The sequence below is a fragment of the Pieris brassicae genome, chromosome 6 (assembly GCF_905147105.1).
Source record: "Pieris brassicae chromosome 6, ilPieBrab1.1, whole genome shotgun sequence".
NCBI lineage: Eukaryota > Metazoa > Arthropoda > Insecta > Lepidoptera > Pieridae > Pieris > Pieris brassicae.
The window spans coordinates 12,800,210-12,818,049 of record NC_059670.1 but is presented as its reverse complement, the minus strand read 5'-3'; the positions used below and the strand labels follow the sequence as shown (position 1 = coordinate 12,818,049).

The 17,840-nt window shown below is 32.2% G+C and overlaps 1 protein-coding gene across 1 annotated transcript; it reads left to right on the top strand.

The window, feature by feature from the left end:
- Positions 1-279: 279 nt before the first annotated feature.
- Positions 280-17,449, top strand: LOC123711051 (structural maintenance of chromosomes protein 5). Its single transcript, XM_045663447.1, has 20 exons — positions 280-476; positions 547-688; positions 1,083-1,271; positions 1,422-1,642; positions 2,145-2,391; positions 2,879-3,086; positions 3,649-3,796; positions 4,798-4,945; positions 6,334-6,536; positions 7,204-7,367; positions 7,695-7,824; positions 8,205-8,340; positions 9,073-9,279; positions 9,647-9,730; positions 9,931-10,152; positions 10,623-10,732; positions 11,861-11,978; positions 13,257-13,414; positions 15,161-15,278; positions 15,718-17,449. The coding sequence occupies exons 1-20, from the start codon at positions 403-405 to the stop codon at positions 15,865-15,867; spliced, it is 3,177 nt and encodes a 1,058-aa protein (XP_045519403.1). The 5' UTR covers positions 280-402; the 3' UTR covers positions 15,868-17,449.
- Positions 17,450-17,840: the final 391 nt, after the last annotated feature.

The following is a 17,840-nucleotide window of genomic DNA, read 5'->3' as shown; positions in this document are numbered from 1 at the left end:
CAAAGTACACTTAATTATGTGTTGTAACACTTAGTTACTGTAGTCTAGTGCTGGTATTACTGGTCGAAACAAATAATTTAATTTGAACAGTAACAAAAGTATAAGAAATCACTATCTATATAATAATATTTATCGTTCTCAAAGTTATTTTAATATTATCAGTGTTATATTGTGCTAATGCGCTCTAATTCAAAAAAACCGTTTTTAATATCTTACTTCTCCAGGGTATGTCAAAATACAGCAATTGATGACATCTGTCAGATTGCGATTTAATTTTACACTGGATTTCTATATTCTAGTACATTAATTTATAAAATAATACCTTATTAACTTATTTATAGTTATTTTAATTCTCTAACTGAACTGTAATCTTCTGGGAAAACTAGTTTTTATTAAATTTATATGATGTCCAAAATAATCAACAGTAATGGAAATAAGGCGGGAAGTATTTACAGGATTGCTCTTGAAAACTTTGTGTACGTTTTTGGGATTATGATACACTGAATACGACTTTGAGTTGGTTTATTTATAAAAGCTTTATTTCAGGACATATAAACAAGTTGAATTATATCCTGGATCATCACTTAATGTTATAATCGGACCTAACGGAACAGGAAAGTCTACCTTTGTTTGTGCTATTATTTTGGGTTTGTGTGGAAAACCCAGTGTTATTGGTCGGGCGAAAAAGGTGAGTAGGTAAAACTTTTAAACTAACAAAGTTTAAAAGTTAAATAGCTAAGTCAATAGCTGTTTAATAATAATAGAGTAATTGTTTATATTATTTACAGTTTTACCTGCTTTAATGCACCAATCAATTTATCAACTTAGTATTTATAATTTTACATTTATTTTTCAAATATTATGTTACACCCTGAAATGAAGATGTTATTATTTTAAGTCTCATCCATTATAGTAAATTTATAAATGAAAATATCACAGGCTATTGTAAAAAGATACAACATTTTAATTAATGTCATAAAAAAATTAAAGTTATAGATTTCTACTACTAAGATTGCTTAGTTATATTTTTATTTACTTACAGCTTACAGCCATTACAAAAGCTTATTCATATCTCTTTTCAGTTATCTGAGTATGTTCGTGGAGGCTGTGAGGAGGCTACCATAGAAATTGAATTATACCAACAATCTGGAAAACAAAATGTTATTATTACTAGAAATTTCAAACTAAATGATACCTCTATGTGGTATATCAATCATAGAACTGCAAGAGAGAACCAAGTTCAAGACCTTATAACATCACTAAATATACAGGTAATTTTTGATGGTTTATTTAACTTGTACAGTTATTTAGATTAAGTGTGGTAGGACCAAATACAAGTTATCACTTATACTGAGTATTAAAATGAAATATTGCTTTTGTTTTAAACTAAATTTTTTTCTCAACTAATTGTCTATTTTCAGGTAGATAATTTATGTCAACTATTACCTCAAGACAGAGTCCAGGATTTTTCCAAAATGAACCCACAGCAACTACTTCGCAGCACATTATCGGCCGTTGGAGGGAATGAAAGTGTATACCAATTAGATGAACTAATAGAAACAAGAAATGAACAACGTAACCTTTCCACCACACAGGAGAATAATTCACAATTGTTACAGGAACAGATTCGATTGAATGAAAGGTGCCATTTTTTAATTATCTTTCAATGCAATAAATAACAATAAACTGTAAGTGTGTCAGTATGAACGGAATTTGCTCAAAAATATACTGTAGTATTACTAGCGTCATGGGGGTCATTAATAAATAACATGACTTGTTATGGTTTCATGTAAATTTACTAATATTATGATTGTTGTTGAAGACTTCTGAAACAGTTATGCCGAACTACATGAAATTCGCTTGAGCGGAAGCTAGTCAACATAGACATTTGGTTAATGATATCTATATTGTTTTATTTCATATAACAACTTTTGCAATTCGTCTGAAATATTCTTTATGAATGCTTACTTCAGATAGAAATTCCTGCAGAGACTGCTTTAATGCTGATAAGTTATCTGTAACTAACTAATTCTGCAGACCAAGAATTTTTGTATAAATTTTAAATTGATTTGATTTTTTAATTGTTTATAATACTCCTTTCGTGGTTAGTAATAAATTATTTAAGATAGCAAATATAATTACAGAATAAAAGTGATAATTGACACATTAAATCAAAGAAAGGATATAGAGAAACATATTGCATTATGCGATAAAAAGAAACTTTGGATTGAATATCATGAACTTAAAACGAAAGTAAATGAATACAGCCGAGATAAAAAGGAGGCAGTAAAATTGGTGGACACACATACAAAAAAAATGGCGCCATTGGAGAAAGTTTTAGGAAATGCAAAAAGCAAAATTAGTTCATTGGAACAGCAGAAACTTAGTGCGGTAAGCTTTCAAGGTGTTAATATAATCATTATAAAGACCCAACTTTAAAAGGTTATTACATAAGGTTGGATCATTGTTTAGTACAATGATCTATTACAAAACTAAGCAAGAGCTTAATTTCTTAATTGTATGGTCCGCAAATATTTTGAAACACTAAAATCACATCAAAATATTGTTTATCAGATATGTTGGCCTTGACCACCTTGGCCTGTTTGAAATAACTATATCCCATTAAGGTAAATAATGTTGATATATATTGTCTGTTTAATTTTTATAATTATTGATAATTCTAATCAAAGTTACAGAAAAACCAGATTTGCGTTACCTATAATTAATATAGTGGTCAGAAATGATATACATATTTTTTTAAATATATTAATTATACTTTTTTAATGCGCAAAATTGCCAATTCATGAGTTATAAATGTTCATGCAAAACTTAGCTTAATCAAAATAATTAAGCTAAAAAAAGTTGATATATTTTATAGGGTAGAGAAATCCATTCGTTAACAGACAAAGTGAAAGAGACATTAAGCAGTGTTGATTCGCTAGAATATGTCCTGAAAGAGATAGACTCGGTCTTCCAAGAGAAGTTGGAACGGCATCGAAATAGAAAGAGAGAGTTGGTCGCGTCTAAAGCTAAGTTGGAGAAACTTATTGATGATAAAAGACTCGCTGTTGAACATGTTGGGGATGGTAAGTACTCGTAACTATAATGAATAGAACCTTATCAATCTCGTTGGTGTTAATGACAACCTATATTTGCCTAATATTAACTTTATTGTTTTGTATCACATCACTTTGCAAGTGCAATTGCTAAAAGTTAATCATTTTTAGCAATTGTTTTTTTTTAATGATAGAAGGGAAAGGGGCAGAAAGCTCCTCTGATGTTAAGTGATCACGCCGCCCATGGACACTCACAGTGACAGAAGGCTAGCAAGCGTGTTGCGGGCCTTTTAAAAATTGGTACGGTCTTTTCTTGAAGGTCGCATTGGTCCTGAAATACTGTCTGTTTTTTTTTTAATCTTCATTTATAGTATCTCATATACATGTCTATACATATTATATATACATGACATACTATTATGTCATCGATAAATTATAATTAATTCAAACGTCACTAGGTTTTGAACCGTTACATACAGCTTACAATTCAACGGATTATCTATGGAAGTGAAACTGCCAAATTGTGAAATGACATTTGACGGAACACTTCGCGCTTATGGGTTGCCATAATTGTTTATTAATTCGTTTTTAGAAACAAGTATAAAAATGAAATTAGCTGAAATTCATAAATCTATAGCGACAGCGAATGCGACAATTGAGACTTTAAAGAAGAAGAAATTGGAAGTAGAGTTTGACTATGAAAATAATATTGTACCCCAAATGAGATTGTATCAGAACAGGTATTTCGTGTATTCATTATTATCATATATTTATGTATATAGTTATATAATGGCTGAATAAAAAGGATTATTTTACATAAATTCACATAGGCACGGTCAATAAATATTGCGATCCAATATCCGCGATACTATACCTGTCTTAATATAAATTGAATCTACTGGGCGTCCACTTTCAATAAATATTGTCTTCAATATCGTCAGTAGTTTCTCCCACGTTAAATCTTAAGAATTTATTTGTCTGTCTCTTTTTACTGTCGCTTTTTCATTTCAACTTTAAAATTGATATTAATCTTATAAATTAAAATATAACACTAAAATATATTCTTTTAAAGATAAGTTTTAAGAACTTTGTTTTTCAAGGTTTCACTACCGTGTGCGTGTCACGGTACCACGTCACACGTGACACGCACACGTCTTTTTTAATGTTTCTTACGTAGGATAATCGCCTGTGGGTTAGAGCAGTGTTGGCCTAGTGGCTTCAGCATACGACTCTCATCCCTGAGGTCGTAGGTTCGAACCCCGGCTGTGCACCAATATAGATTATATAGATATAGATTTTCTTTCTATGTGCGCATTTAACATTAGCTCGAACGGTGAAGGAAAACATCGTGAGGAAACCGGCTTGCCTTAGACCCAAAAAGTCGACTGGAAAGTGTGTCAGGCACGGAAGGCTGATCACCTACTTGCCTATTAGATTAACAAATAATCATGAAACAGATACAGAATCTGAGGCCCAGACCTAAAAAGGTTGTAGGTGCTACTTGTTTTTTTATTTTATTGTTTAATCACTGTGGGTATTATTGTGTAGTTCTATTGCATTAGTAATAACTGTTAAGATATAATAATGATGTTGAATAAATAAATTCTCAAATCCACGTGAACACAAATTCATCAAAATCGCTTCATCCGTTTCGAGCTTTACAAACACACGCACAGAAGATTAGTATAATATCTTTAGAACAAGTTATCCCCATTAACTAAATGATTTTTATTTTTTCTAGAATAAATAATTTACAAGACGTCAATAAGACACGCCTAGAGAGTCTAGGCGAAGGTGACCGAACCAAAGATGCGTACAAAGCAATTATGTGGCTCAGAGCGAACCGCCATCTATTCAAGCATGGAGTATATGAACCCATGATGCTGGAGGTATTTCTTCTTAATGTTCTCAATTGTTTAATCTTGATCCTGAACCTAAATTTTCCTCACGATTAGGTGATCTTACCTAAGTTTTAAGCAATACAGGGCTCCGAATATGATTTTGTCCCATTCGGTTCGAGATCCTCGGTCCCTGCCTAGCGCTGTAAGGTTTTTTAAGGAAATAGCTAAAAACTTCGTCTACATCACAGGAGATCGAAGAGCTTACAGATACCGCGGACAAATAATTAGTCTAGCTATTTATAGGGGGAACGCTGCCAGTATCTTCGGAACCTAAAATGACTCACTTTATGTTATTTTTCATTTTAAAGATTGAATAAAATTTGATAATTAAAAAAAAATCGATGGCGATAAACAAATTTAACGGATTTTTAAGGTGCTTAAAAAATATGTTAGTACATAATATTCTTCGTATATAGTGTAATCAGATTAAATTATAATTAAAAAAATTTTAATATAATCTTTAAAAAATATCTTTTTAATAAACTGTTAAATAAAGCAATATTTCACTATACCAGCAATATGCATCTTCTACCGAATTTCGCGTTTCTTAAGGCAGTTTTTGCCGCACACTACCAGTATGTGGAACCAGGTGCCCACTGCCCTGATTGCTGCACTGATTAATGCCACAAACAATTAGCGACTGTAAATATTTTATATGTATTTTATCAAAGATAAATTTCATAACTCCGATCGAAGCATTTGTCTTTAAACGATATTTATTTTTCTTACATCCTCTTTGACGATATTTGCTGCACGCAGTCTGTCAATGTTATGTCAAACGCCAAAAAGGTTACATCTAAAAAGTTTTTAATAGTAAAAGCGCTATGCACTTAAAAAATTGCTATCGTACCAAAAGTCAGGATTACTTAATATGGTGGATAAGTACTCTCCGCGCAATTTTCTTAATTGTTTCTTTCATAAGAACTTTCTCCTGACAATAACAAACACAACAAAAAATAAAAATTGGCGAAATTGGTCCAGCCGTGACCAAGGGAAATAGGGATTCATTTATCTATATATAGATTAACAGTCAAGAGACTAGGTAAGTAGTGAAACGTCATCGTTTCAAGTCATTTGCCTAGCTGTTTGATCAACTGGTTGACCATCTTTCAGGCCGCTAGTTAAAGGGCTAGGCTGCGACATATATACATCTATTTCTGTATTATGTAAATCTTCGGAATAAATAATAAATAATTGACTTATGTTTTCTATTTTCTATATTTTGTTTATGTAATCTCTTTTGGCTTTGTATATTGTCTAAGTCTAAGATTCCTTTATGATATGGAAGTGTAGCTATTAGATTACTTATAAATAAATAAATAAACCTGTATTACCAGCTACAACGGCTATCAATTTAATCTTAAAGGTTTTTTTAGATAAATTTCACAGATCCAAAGTTCGCACGTTACCTAGAAGCAACGGTTGATTCGCGCGACCTCATCGCATTTACGTTCGAATCCAGTCAAGAGATGAATTTGTTCATGAGAAACATGAGAGAGATGAATTTGAAGATGGTGAACGCGGTATGCAGCGAACCTGCTACCCTTAATTTGCAGAGGCAGGATATTTCGGAACTGAGGTAAGATTTTAGATAGAGGACACCATGAGTCATTTCTGCAAAAATCCGTTATCTTTTAGTCGATACCAACTCCGGGGAAATAAATACAGATAACACAACTTTCTCTACAGCTGTGATACTTTTGACATTCAACACCTTTTGTCTTAGGTCACCGTGACCACGCATGCTGTAAGCACGCGAAACGTCGGAAAAATATAAATTTAAAATTATGTAAATAATTAATAATACAAATAGCTTTAATCCGGTAAAAAAAAATGTTTTCTTTCAAGATTTTACTGTTTATTTGGTTCTATTAGTACTTTTCTACTTAATGAATAATTTTGTTCGATTTTTCATGTTTTTTGGTCGGTTTAGCACAAATTGTTTTATTTTTGGGTTGAAATCCTTAATAGTTTTTGCAAATATTCAACACGAAGCTCAAGTCACAATCTAGACGTGAGCGCTGTTAATAATAGTTTGACAGATCTATATACTTATTATGTATACGTTCTAAAATACGGGCTTCCTTCCGGGTCTAGGCTTCCAAAAACGTGTTTTGTAAGTATTATTCTCCACAAATTTCACGAAAACGTCACGTTAAAATCACTACGTTTCATATGGGAATCCATCAGAATCGGTTAGAGATATGGAAGTCTAGATTTTTTTAACAATTTTAATTTTTTTCCAGCTACCTCGGTTTCTACACTTACGTATTAGATACGATATCAGCTCCAGACGCGATTGTCCGTTATTTGTGTAGAAATTACTCGATTCACAAAATACCTATTGGGGACGAGCACACGTTTAATAATAGCGGGAAAGTACCCGCAAATATCACCTTTTATTTTACAGGTAGGATACTTTACTCCAGTCTATAAAACAACGTTCTTTAATTCATCGTAAAACATATAACAATTATTCAAAACATAACTTTACATTACATACTGATGTCATGTATTTCTGTATAACATCAGTCCCAAACAGTATTTCCTGAGGTTATTGCGTTAAAAATGTTGTTAGGTAAAATCACTTATGTAAAAAATATTTTGAAATTATCACCTACACTAACGTCACACTCGTATTGATCGCTGTCAAATTTTATTATTTGTTATTATTGTATGTATTGTGCTCTATGACTACTGAATCGAAGTACACAGACTAAATAACTTTATTTTTTAGAAAACCACAGATTCTCAGTACGCGTATCGGAATACAGTGGCGCAAAATCCAGTTCCATCACTGAAATAAACCCACCTCGTCTACTCGCCAAGACTGTGGACGTTGAACAGATTAATAAATTTAAGCATCAGTATGTAATATCTTATTTTGAAAGTATTTGTTTCTCGTAAATTTTACTAACATACGAAATTAATAACAATAGCTTTAAAGGTATTCTTAATAGTCAAGTGCGTGATCAGTCTTCTGTGATCTTCTAAAGCTTGCTGGTATTTGCACGATGTTTACCTGTACTGTACATATTATTAGCATATATCTTTGTTAAATTTAATTAAGGTATTTTAGTATTTTTAATGTTGTCTTCTTTCTTCTCTTAATGTTGCATGCATTAGAATCAAACAGTTTAGTAGTAGCATTTTAAGTTTAAATCATAAGGACAGAAACATGTGTTTGAGCGTTATTACGCGAGTAAAACAAACTATAAGGTATCGTTACAAGTATTATTTACAACAGGTTAGCAAGCTTCGAAAAAACAGCGACTTCACATAAAACTAAGTTGCAGGAGTTTAACAACCAACTTGCGCCGCTAGAGGTCACTTTGAACAATTATAATACCAACAGGAAGAAAATCAATGAGGGCATAGAAAAGGTATTTTCGCGATATATTAAATCTTCAGATGTTTCATATAGCAACCACTAAACATCCTGTGTATTTTTACTTTAATACACACAATTTTTGTGTTACATTAAGCTAGAATTGTTAAAAATAACTGGCTATCGATTCATTTATAACACAAATATAGAGTTTTTACAATATTCTTAACCTACATAGTAATAATAATTAAAAATGGACAAATAAAAAACTAAAACAACTTTAAAGAATTTGGTCCCTTTGTATATATTATAGCTCTGGGGTCACCGTAGTACTAGGCGTCAACTTAATTAGAGGTAATGCACTTGAACACTACGACCCAAGAGAGTACTCCAAAGGAAACAAAATCAAAGTTGGAGACAATACTCTTATGTTCATTAATTTAAATTAATTAGTTAATAAACAAGACGGGACTTACAGTTTGCCTACTTTCTACATAAAGTCTTGCGAGGGATGAAGAGCAACCCAAGAGTTCTTCAAGAACTCGGGTTCTTTGTACCTAGGGTATGTGTGAAGGCGAAGGTTGTTTGCGATACCAAGTCAGAACCAGGTCAGAACCAGTCTGGTCCAGACCGGCCGGCAGGCCGCGGCGGTTGCGCTTACTGAATGCAACTCGAAGACAACATTATTTTTACACTGCTTTTTTCGACATTATCGATTGGCTTACTACGGTAGTGTATTTTTGTAAATAAATATATAAATGTTTTATCCGTTTACTGCTTCGTCTAGATTCGAACACTAAGCGCACAAATACGTTTACAAACGAAGAAAATCGAGGACATACAAAACGAAGCTTCCCTCAACATAGAGTTGGAGAAAGAGAACTGTCAGAAGAGACAGAAGGAGAGTGTACTTAAGCAATGTCATCTTCATTCGCAATTGAAAGACCTTTTAAAGGCATTGCAGAATAAGATGCTAGAAAAGGAATTGGTTGGGGTAAGTTTTTCAAAACGGTTAATGTGTGCCTGCGTTTTTATGTTTAGGCAGATTTTTATGAAATTTGTGTATTTCTAATTGCATTGATTGAGTATTATATTATGATATATTCTAAACAAAACTAGGTTTAAGTCGATATAAGTACAACTGCACCTCGCTTATTTCTGCTTCAGCACAAATGTTTTCGTTTTCCACAGATTCTTCTAGAAGTCCCTCGAAACGATCATATATTTATTTTGCTATTCGTTGTTTATGTGTATTTTTACTGTTTCCTTTATATAAGAAGAATTCCCTGATTTAGACGTCTATCTCACCAATATAAAAATCATTTTGGTATGATTTAAATTTGAATAAAATATTTTTATAGGTACAACTGGATGTAAGCAGAAGTGCGATAATACAGCATGAATCGGAATTGAGAGAACTGAAGAGTGAACTACGGAATGTTCAAGTAAGTTACATTTTTTTTTTGAAAAAAATCGAAAATATATTTTTGGCTATCAATATTTTTAGATGAGATTCCCAGTCGAGACAGCGGTATAGAATGTCTTCCGATTTATTTACATTTTGACAGAAGTCACGGCTCGTACTAAGTCCGAACATATTCTGATTGAAAATAATGTATTTATTTAGAAATTTTAAATCTTTTAGGTAACTCTCGAAAACATACAAAACTGCTTAACCTGTGCCGTATCAAAAGCAAAAGAAAAACTGACGGAAGCAAAACGTTCCTGCAATAACAAACTACCCACAGACCCAGATTTTCCTTATAAAGACGATTTTGAGAGACTACCTTCTGATTTGACAGCTCTACAGGAACACTGCTTTGATTTGCAGACACGTATGGATTGTATGCATAGTAGTGATGAACAGGTAATTAATTCAGAAGAAATAAACGATATTTATAGTAGAATTTTTGAAAAAGTGAGTATAATTATTTTGACTTAAATATCCTAGTTATATTTACTTAATAAGTATGAAGACTAATTTCCTATATACCATTACACAGCTCCAGTCTTCCATTCAAGATGAGCCATCTAAATAAATAAATTCTAAAGGAAAAGGAGAATAATTCTTGAGACAGTACTTGTCTTTTTTTACTGTATTTTTTTAGAAACAATAAACACATTAATGGACACTTTGTGCTCCCTTGTGGAACACCTTTATGCCAATCCATGGCCATAGACATTTACCCTTTTTGATATGTTTAGCAGAGGAAGTTTTTTTAGCATAATATATTTTTTATCTTTATGTTATTAATTTTAGGTAGTTGAATAAAAGCCAACGTAAAGTTTCTTACTATGCTAAATTTCACGTTATTTCTACCAATTTTATTTATTCAGGTAATAAAAGAATACAAAACACGGGAAAGGACTATTGCAAAACTTCAGTCTGATATCACAAACTCATCAGATAAGAACAAACAGTTAGAAGACAAAATGAATGAACTCAAGTAAGTTCCAGTAAAGCCTTACCGGGGCGTTTATTTTTTGGTCCACCTTAATATGCATGGACATGAATACTGGTGCTCGAAAATACGTTACAGGCCTTTCATTCGGGCGTATTCCAAGCACAATATATCTTTTACTATTACGCCTTCTATACTACGTGAGATTAGATTTGTCTTTTGTCAAAATAGCTTTTACACATTAAGAAAACACTTTTTGAACGGATTGAAGCTATGTATTATGTACGTGAGATTAACTGTACAAATCGAGCTCGGATAAACTGACGTCTTAATCATAAATTATATTAAATAAAGATTAATGATTCATTTTTCTATAATTCTCATTGAAACCCACAAATCTAAAGATAAAAGAAAAATAAATTGTAGTGCATGACTTCACGTATTTTACGCTCACATTGGAGACTACACATAGGATCGTAATCCGATAGACCGGTATCACCTCAAAGTCGGTCGTTCCACAACTGAGCGTTTAAAGGCAGTTATTGTCGCGCACCGCCACTATGTGGAACCATCAGCCCTTTGAAGTATTATCATTTCGACTTAGGGTCCTTTAAGAAAAGAGCGTACCAATTCTTACAGCCGAGCCCTCTAGGATGGGTGCGTGTCACATCACTTAACATCGGGTGAGCCTTCTGTTTCCGTTTGCCCACTGTATATAAAAAAGATAATGTGTGTAAGTAAAATATTATATATATATTTAAAATTCTCGTGACACATGTTCGTTCCCATACTCCTCCGAAACGGCTCCACTGATGCTTATGATTTTTTATGCATATTCAGTAAGTCTGAGAATCGGCTACTATCTATCTAGTATTGTTTTTTGTTAACATAGCTTTACACATTAAGAAAACACTTTTTAAACGGATTGAAGCTATGTATTATTATTATAAACTTATTATTATTTTTATATTTTATGTTTTAAACTTATTATAAAAAATATTTACATAATTTTAAATTTTAATTTTTTTTCGACGTTTCGCGTGCTTTACAGCATGCGTGGTCACGGTGACACGGTGGTTTATAATAATAATACATACCTTTAATCCGTTTAAAAAGTCTTTTCTTACTATCTATCCTTCATGGATTATTTGCACCATTTTGTATGGATTCCAGATCGAAATGGCTGCCGTCGTTAGAAACGTTGCTGCGTAAGATAGACCGATCATTCGGGTCTATGTTCGCCAAAATGGGATGCGCCGGAGAAGTTAAATTGGACAAAACTGGGGCTGATGTGAGTATATATAAATCCCTTTTTATTCTAAACATTTTTTACAGCTGTTCTTCAGATATTATGTGTATTTAATATTGTATCTAAGTACCTTATAATACCGTGGTGGGTGCTGTTACGGTGTTCATCAGCAGTTGATTATAAGAATATTTTTATTAGATATTTATTTAACAGGCGGCAAACGGGCAGAATGCTCATCAGATGTTAAGTAATACACACTACCGCCCATGGGCAGTCTCAATGCTAGAGGGCGTGCGCGAATGAGTTGCCGGCATTTGAATAATATTATAGAGAATGTTTTTTCTACGTCAATTCACTGAAAATCGTCTGTCGTATATCCGAACAATTAAACATTTTACTTAAAACGTAATCAATAATGTTTATATTGATTTCACAATTTCGAAGCACAATATAAATTGGCTAATAAATATTATGGGCCAAAACTGTATAAAAATACTATTAGTATACAATTCCAACTCGTGATAAAAATTAAGCAAGTATAAATAAATATCTAAAAATTTAATGTTAATAAGAATGAAGGAAAGTTTTTTTTTCGGCAAAAGAAGCCGGCAACTCATATGCGAGTCTTCTGGTAGTGTGTGTAGCACTAAACATCAGTTTTTTTTTCATTATACCTCAGGATTCCATCAATAAATTTTATTTATTTGACCAAGTTGCCATTACAAGGCCCTATAAACACATACATATAGAAAATAAAAATGTGTGCGTGCACTAGTGTACACACGTACGAAGTGAAACTTCTTTATGACCTTATTTTTCGAAAATTGATCTACTATATGCAACTTTACAGAAATTGGTTAATTAAAGTTAAATTAGATAAAGTGAAACAAAAGGCTTTTATTATCATAGAAATGAATAAAAATATGTAATACAATTATTTCATTTTACCTTATTACTACTAAGATTATTACAGAATTGTATTAATTGTAATAAAATTATTACTATTATTCTTATGCTTATTATATTTTTTTTTGGCTCGTAACGGGAAAATGTGTAGCGTAAGCCAAAAATGTGACGGTAAACTTTTCCAACGCCAATAAAGAAGTTTCACTTTGTATTTAATTTTACTTGTACGTTGGCAAGCTTTTATAAATACATAAATGTATGTGTGTAGTTTGGCCTCAATTTCCGTTCATTTGGTGCGTCAACGGACAATCAGAAAAGTCGGTTAGGCTATATCATTTCAATGCGCGGCGGTCTTAGGCACTGGAGCACTGCCTGCTCTCCTTTCTGTTCTGTAAAAAACTGTCATTGTTACAGGAAGACTACGACAAATACGGTGTGGGTATATACATTCGATTCCGGGCAGATGAACAGTTGCAACAATTAACCAGACACACGCAAAGTGGTGGCGAAAGGGCCTTATGTACTGCCTTGTACCTTATGGCGCTGCAGGACTTATCGACCGTACCGTTTAGGTAGGTATTTATTAATAATTTTATACAGGTTCTATAAGCCGAAATCGGGTGATAAATTTGTGGTTAATTCCAGAAAATTTATAAATCTTGTATTGTCTTTTGTTAACATAGCTTTTACATATTAAGAAAACAGTTTTGAAACGGATTGAAGCTATGTATATTGCGCTGTAAATCACGCGAAACGTCGGAAAAAAGTTAATTTAAAATTATGTAAATAATTATAAGTTTATAATATTAATACATAGCTTCAATTCGTTTAAAAGGTGTTATCTTAATTCATAAATCTAGTCAAGTAACTTTATACTATTCACATATCCCAAGGTTCAATCAACATAATTTTCCAAATTCCGTCTAAAAACCAACATCGGAGTTTCGTTCTTCAGGGCTCCGCGAATACAACAGAATCAACCTTATCCAAAGCTTAATATATTCCATGGGCTGATTAATATTAAAAAAAGTTAAGTGCCTATCTGATTCCAAATCTGCATTAGGCGAATCAAAGTCTATATCAGAAATGTATTCTCTATTTTGGATGTATAGTATTTTTTGTATTGTTATGTATTTAAGAATCTATCTCGATTATAATATATACTGTGACAAATGTATTACACAGTTGTCCCAAAAAAGTGTCAAGCGGTGGTCCAGAGATAGAGCACCTTAGCACGCGAACCCGTTTTTATATAAAAAGCTTTTTTTATTTAAAGTTTGCCATAAACAGAAAAAAAAATGATAACTCCTAAACTACAAAAAATCGTAGAACATACTTGGGGGTTATTCGGGTTTCTCTAAGGGGTCTCTATCTCTGGACCGCCGCTTGACACACTTTATTGGCACACCTGTATCTGATGAGGCGTACTTGTTCTACTTGTGGTAAACCACCAAGGATTTCACTAGCTTTGTTTGAATTACTTTGATAAAAATATCAAAGAAAAAAAAAATGGTGGTTTAAGAATATTTTCAGTTATTTTTAGTTTTTATATTAAATACATAAAAGTCTATAATGATGGTTACATAAATTTTATGTACCATATATTTAATATTAGTCACGACCTCCTTCAATTTCTTCCATTTGTCTCTCGTTTTCGCTACTTTATTCCAATTATCCTATGTTATTTCATCTTCCCGGGTTTCTAGTGGGCTTTCTGCCAGTGTGCAGTGCATATATGAACGCTAAATATCTGAAGGTACGGCAGTGCCTGGCCAAGGCGAGGATCCTTTTCTCTAAACAGTCCAGGTCAATTTCGACCTCAACTTCGTTGTGGATAAATCTAGAAGCCACTTACAAGTTTAGTAATTCTTACTCAACACTCAAAATTTATTTGTGAGATACATCGTGCTTTTATGCGTCGTCAATATATTTATTAAAACATTTTTTTAATGGTATAAGTAAATATTTATATTATATACGATATTGTTAGGTTAGCTAATTACGTTATAACTTAAGACAGAAGATGTCTTAATAAATTAACTGACTTGGTATTACATGGATTCCACAACTTATTACGATAGAACTGAGTAGTGAAACTTGTATTTTTACAAGTTATGTTTGTTATGGCAACTCTACAAATAACTAAACTTAATAAAATTAAACTCAAAATAACGTTATGAAAATAAGTTAAATTAATTGTAATTTTATTTTCGCAAGTCAAGGGCATAGAGCGGGCAACAAGAACTGGCAAGAAACTTTTCGCCACTCTTTTTAATCGCTATATAAATCCAACATTATATATTTTTATTTATTAACAGATGTGTGGATGAAATAAATCAAGGAATGGACGCGATAAATGAGCGGAAAATTTTCCAATTACTTGTCAAAGTCACAACGGAGTGCGACAATGCACAGTATTTTCTTTTGACGCCTAAAGTAAGTATTTCTTTGCTTTTGATAAAAAAATATATATTTTCAGTTTATTTGAATTAAATTCGAATGATCTTAGATATCTCCATATATTAAAATGTATTTATCTACATTAGAAGAAGGATTATGCGATGCTTCAACTATTTACGTCTGGGCCTTTGTATCTGTTTAGTAATCATTTGCTAATAGGCATGTAAGTGATCAACCTCCTGCGCCTGACTTTTTGGGTCTCAGGATGTTTTCCTTCACCGTTCGAACAAATATTAAATGCGAAATAAAAAGAAAGTCCAAAGCACAGCCAGGATCCAACCTAGAACCTCAGAGATGTGAGACTCACGCTGAAGCCATTAGGTTAACACGGCTATGATCTTTATTAAGTAAATTATTTTATCTGAATTGTAATAAATTTTCAATTTAATGATATTATTCATGATTTTCTTTTCAGCTATTACCGCAACTGGAATATGGCGAAAAAATAATGGTTCACACAATTATGAATGGCAAAGAATTAATGAATTATAAAAAATGGAAGTACGATAAACATTTACAAAAGGCACGGTCGTATAGACTGTTGCAGGCCACTAGCAATATGTGAATTTAATATTTTAGATATGTACAACAATGTTTGTGTAAACAATTGTTTGTTTGGCTGTTTAGTTACAGTGAAAACTCTATATAACGACAGTGAAGGACTGCACTTTATGGCGTTATAGAGAGCTGTCGTTAAACGGAGAGAAGAAAAATGTCTGGATAATCAATGACTGCTACTTATTAGTCATGGTCAACGAAGGTCTATACGTGCAAGCGATCCCAATTTGTAAACAAAATAATTAATTTCTTAGAAATTTCGCTTGCATGATGCCGACAGTTGAGTTTATTGCGGGTTAGGACTTAAAAAGTACTTTTTTTACACAATTGTTGTCGTTATTGAGAATGGGTGTAATGCTTTGTAGTATATATCATTGTATGGCAGACAAGGTAGACCAACCAAAGAAAATTGATGTCGACGCTTTAGGGAGTTCGTCGTTAAATCGAGTTACATGGAGTTTAGACTGTATTTTAATGTGTTAAAAACACTTGAATAACTAGGCTTATTATAAAAACAGCGCTCCTAGGTGTGAATAGTATAACTATTTTAGCTAATTTTTTTAAAGTATGTTTTATTAAAATAAAAAAACAAATAACAAATTAGATATGCAACGAATCGCTAACAAGCGTTCTCTTCCAAGCAACCCTTTTAAATAAAATAAAATAACAAATACAAAGTGTAAAGTGCAAGTAATGCATAACCAAAATCAACAAAGACATCACACTCAAAAGTTTAATCTAAAAAAAAACATTTCAAAAGTTACGATTGAGCTGGACGTGGTGAAGATATGGAAATCTTTTAAGAGGTATATGGAATGCTCAATTTTACGAATTAAGTCAGAATCTTCGTTCGAGCAGTCATGTACCTAAAAACTAGGTGAGTCGGTTGAGTGACATCTAACGGGTCTTAAAAAGTATAAAAATAAATTTATTCATTATTTTTTTATTTATTGTATTATGGGTATTAATGGTCTTATATAACTCAGTGTTAAAAAGTGTTGTTTCTTCGTATTTGTACTGTTTAAATGTATTATATATATTTTTCTAATTATCCTAATATTATAACTTACTTCAATACCATTGATCGGATCGGCCTTCAATACAAAGGCCTCCTCCAGCTTTTTGCAAATACTATACTAGTGTATAACTTGCGAATTTATTTAATTTTACCATCGTAAATGACGTGCAACGAAACGTTATGTAGGCGTTCAAAAAGCAAGCATTTTGAAGGTTGTTTATACACACGCACAAGCATTTTATAATAAGAAAAATCAGCAGATTATTCATACGTAGTATAAATATTTCAATTGTCATAAATAAAGATTTTTTCTATACCAAGGATTTTCTTTTAATTTGCGATATAACGATTTTATAAGGTATAGCAATATTAATAAACAATTTATATTTCCTGAGTCAAACTGCGTAACTGCTTACGCTGCGATGTTTTATAACTTTGTTTATGAGGGTGAAATATATATTTTTATATAAATATAAAACTTTTGTTTCTATAGAAATAGCATTTTTATGTATTAATTCTGAAATCACAATTGTTAATAACATACTTTTGTACCTGGTATATTATTAAGTATTAAGTGCTTACGAAATTGTCGTGTTATTGTCTATTGTATAATAAATTGTTTAATTTTACTGGTTTTTTTTTTGGGTATTCCTCTAACTCCAGTGTACCGTATGTGTGTTGTGTGTCAAGTAATGGCTAGTTCAGCGAGTCTTCCTCTTACACCATCAAACAAACCAGTATGTATTATGAACGCGTTATATTTATAGAAACAACTGTAGCTTGAAGTTCAGCAATGGGACAGACATTCTCGCGTCTGATTTGAAAGCTAGCGATCTTTTTGTAGCTACCAATAACTGTTACATCGAAAACGAACCTAAGTCATTTCCATATGTTAACCACAATACAGATTACCGGTCCAGGACTACCGCGTTATAGTAAATTTTGTTGTAGGAGAAATCTTA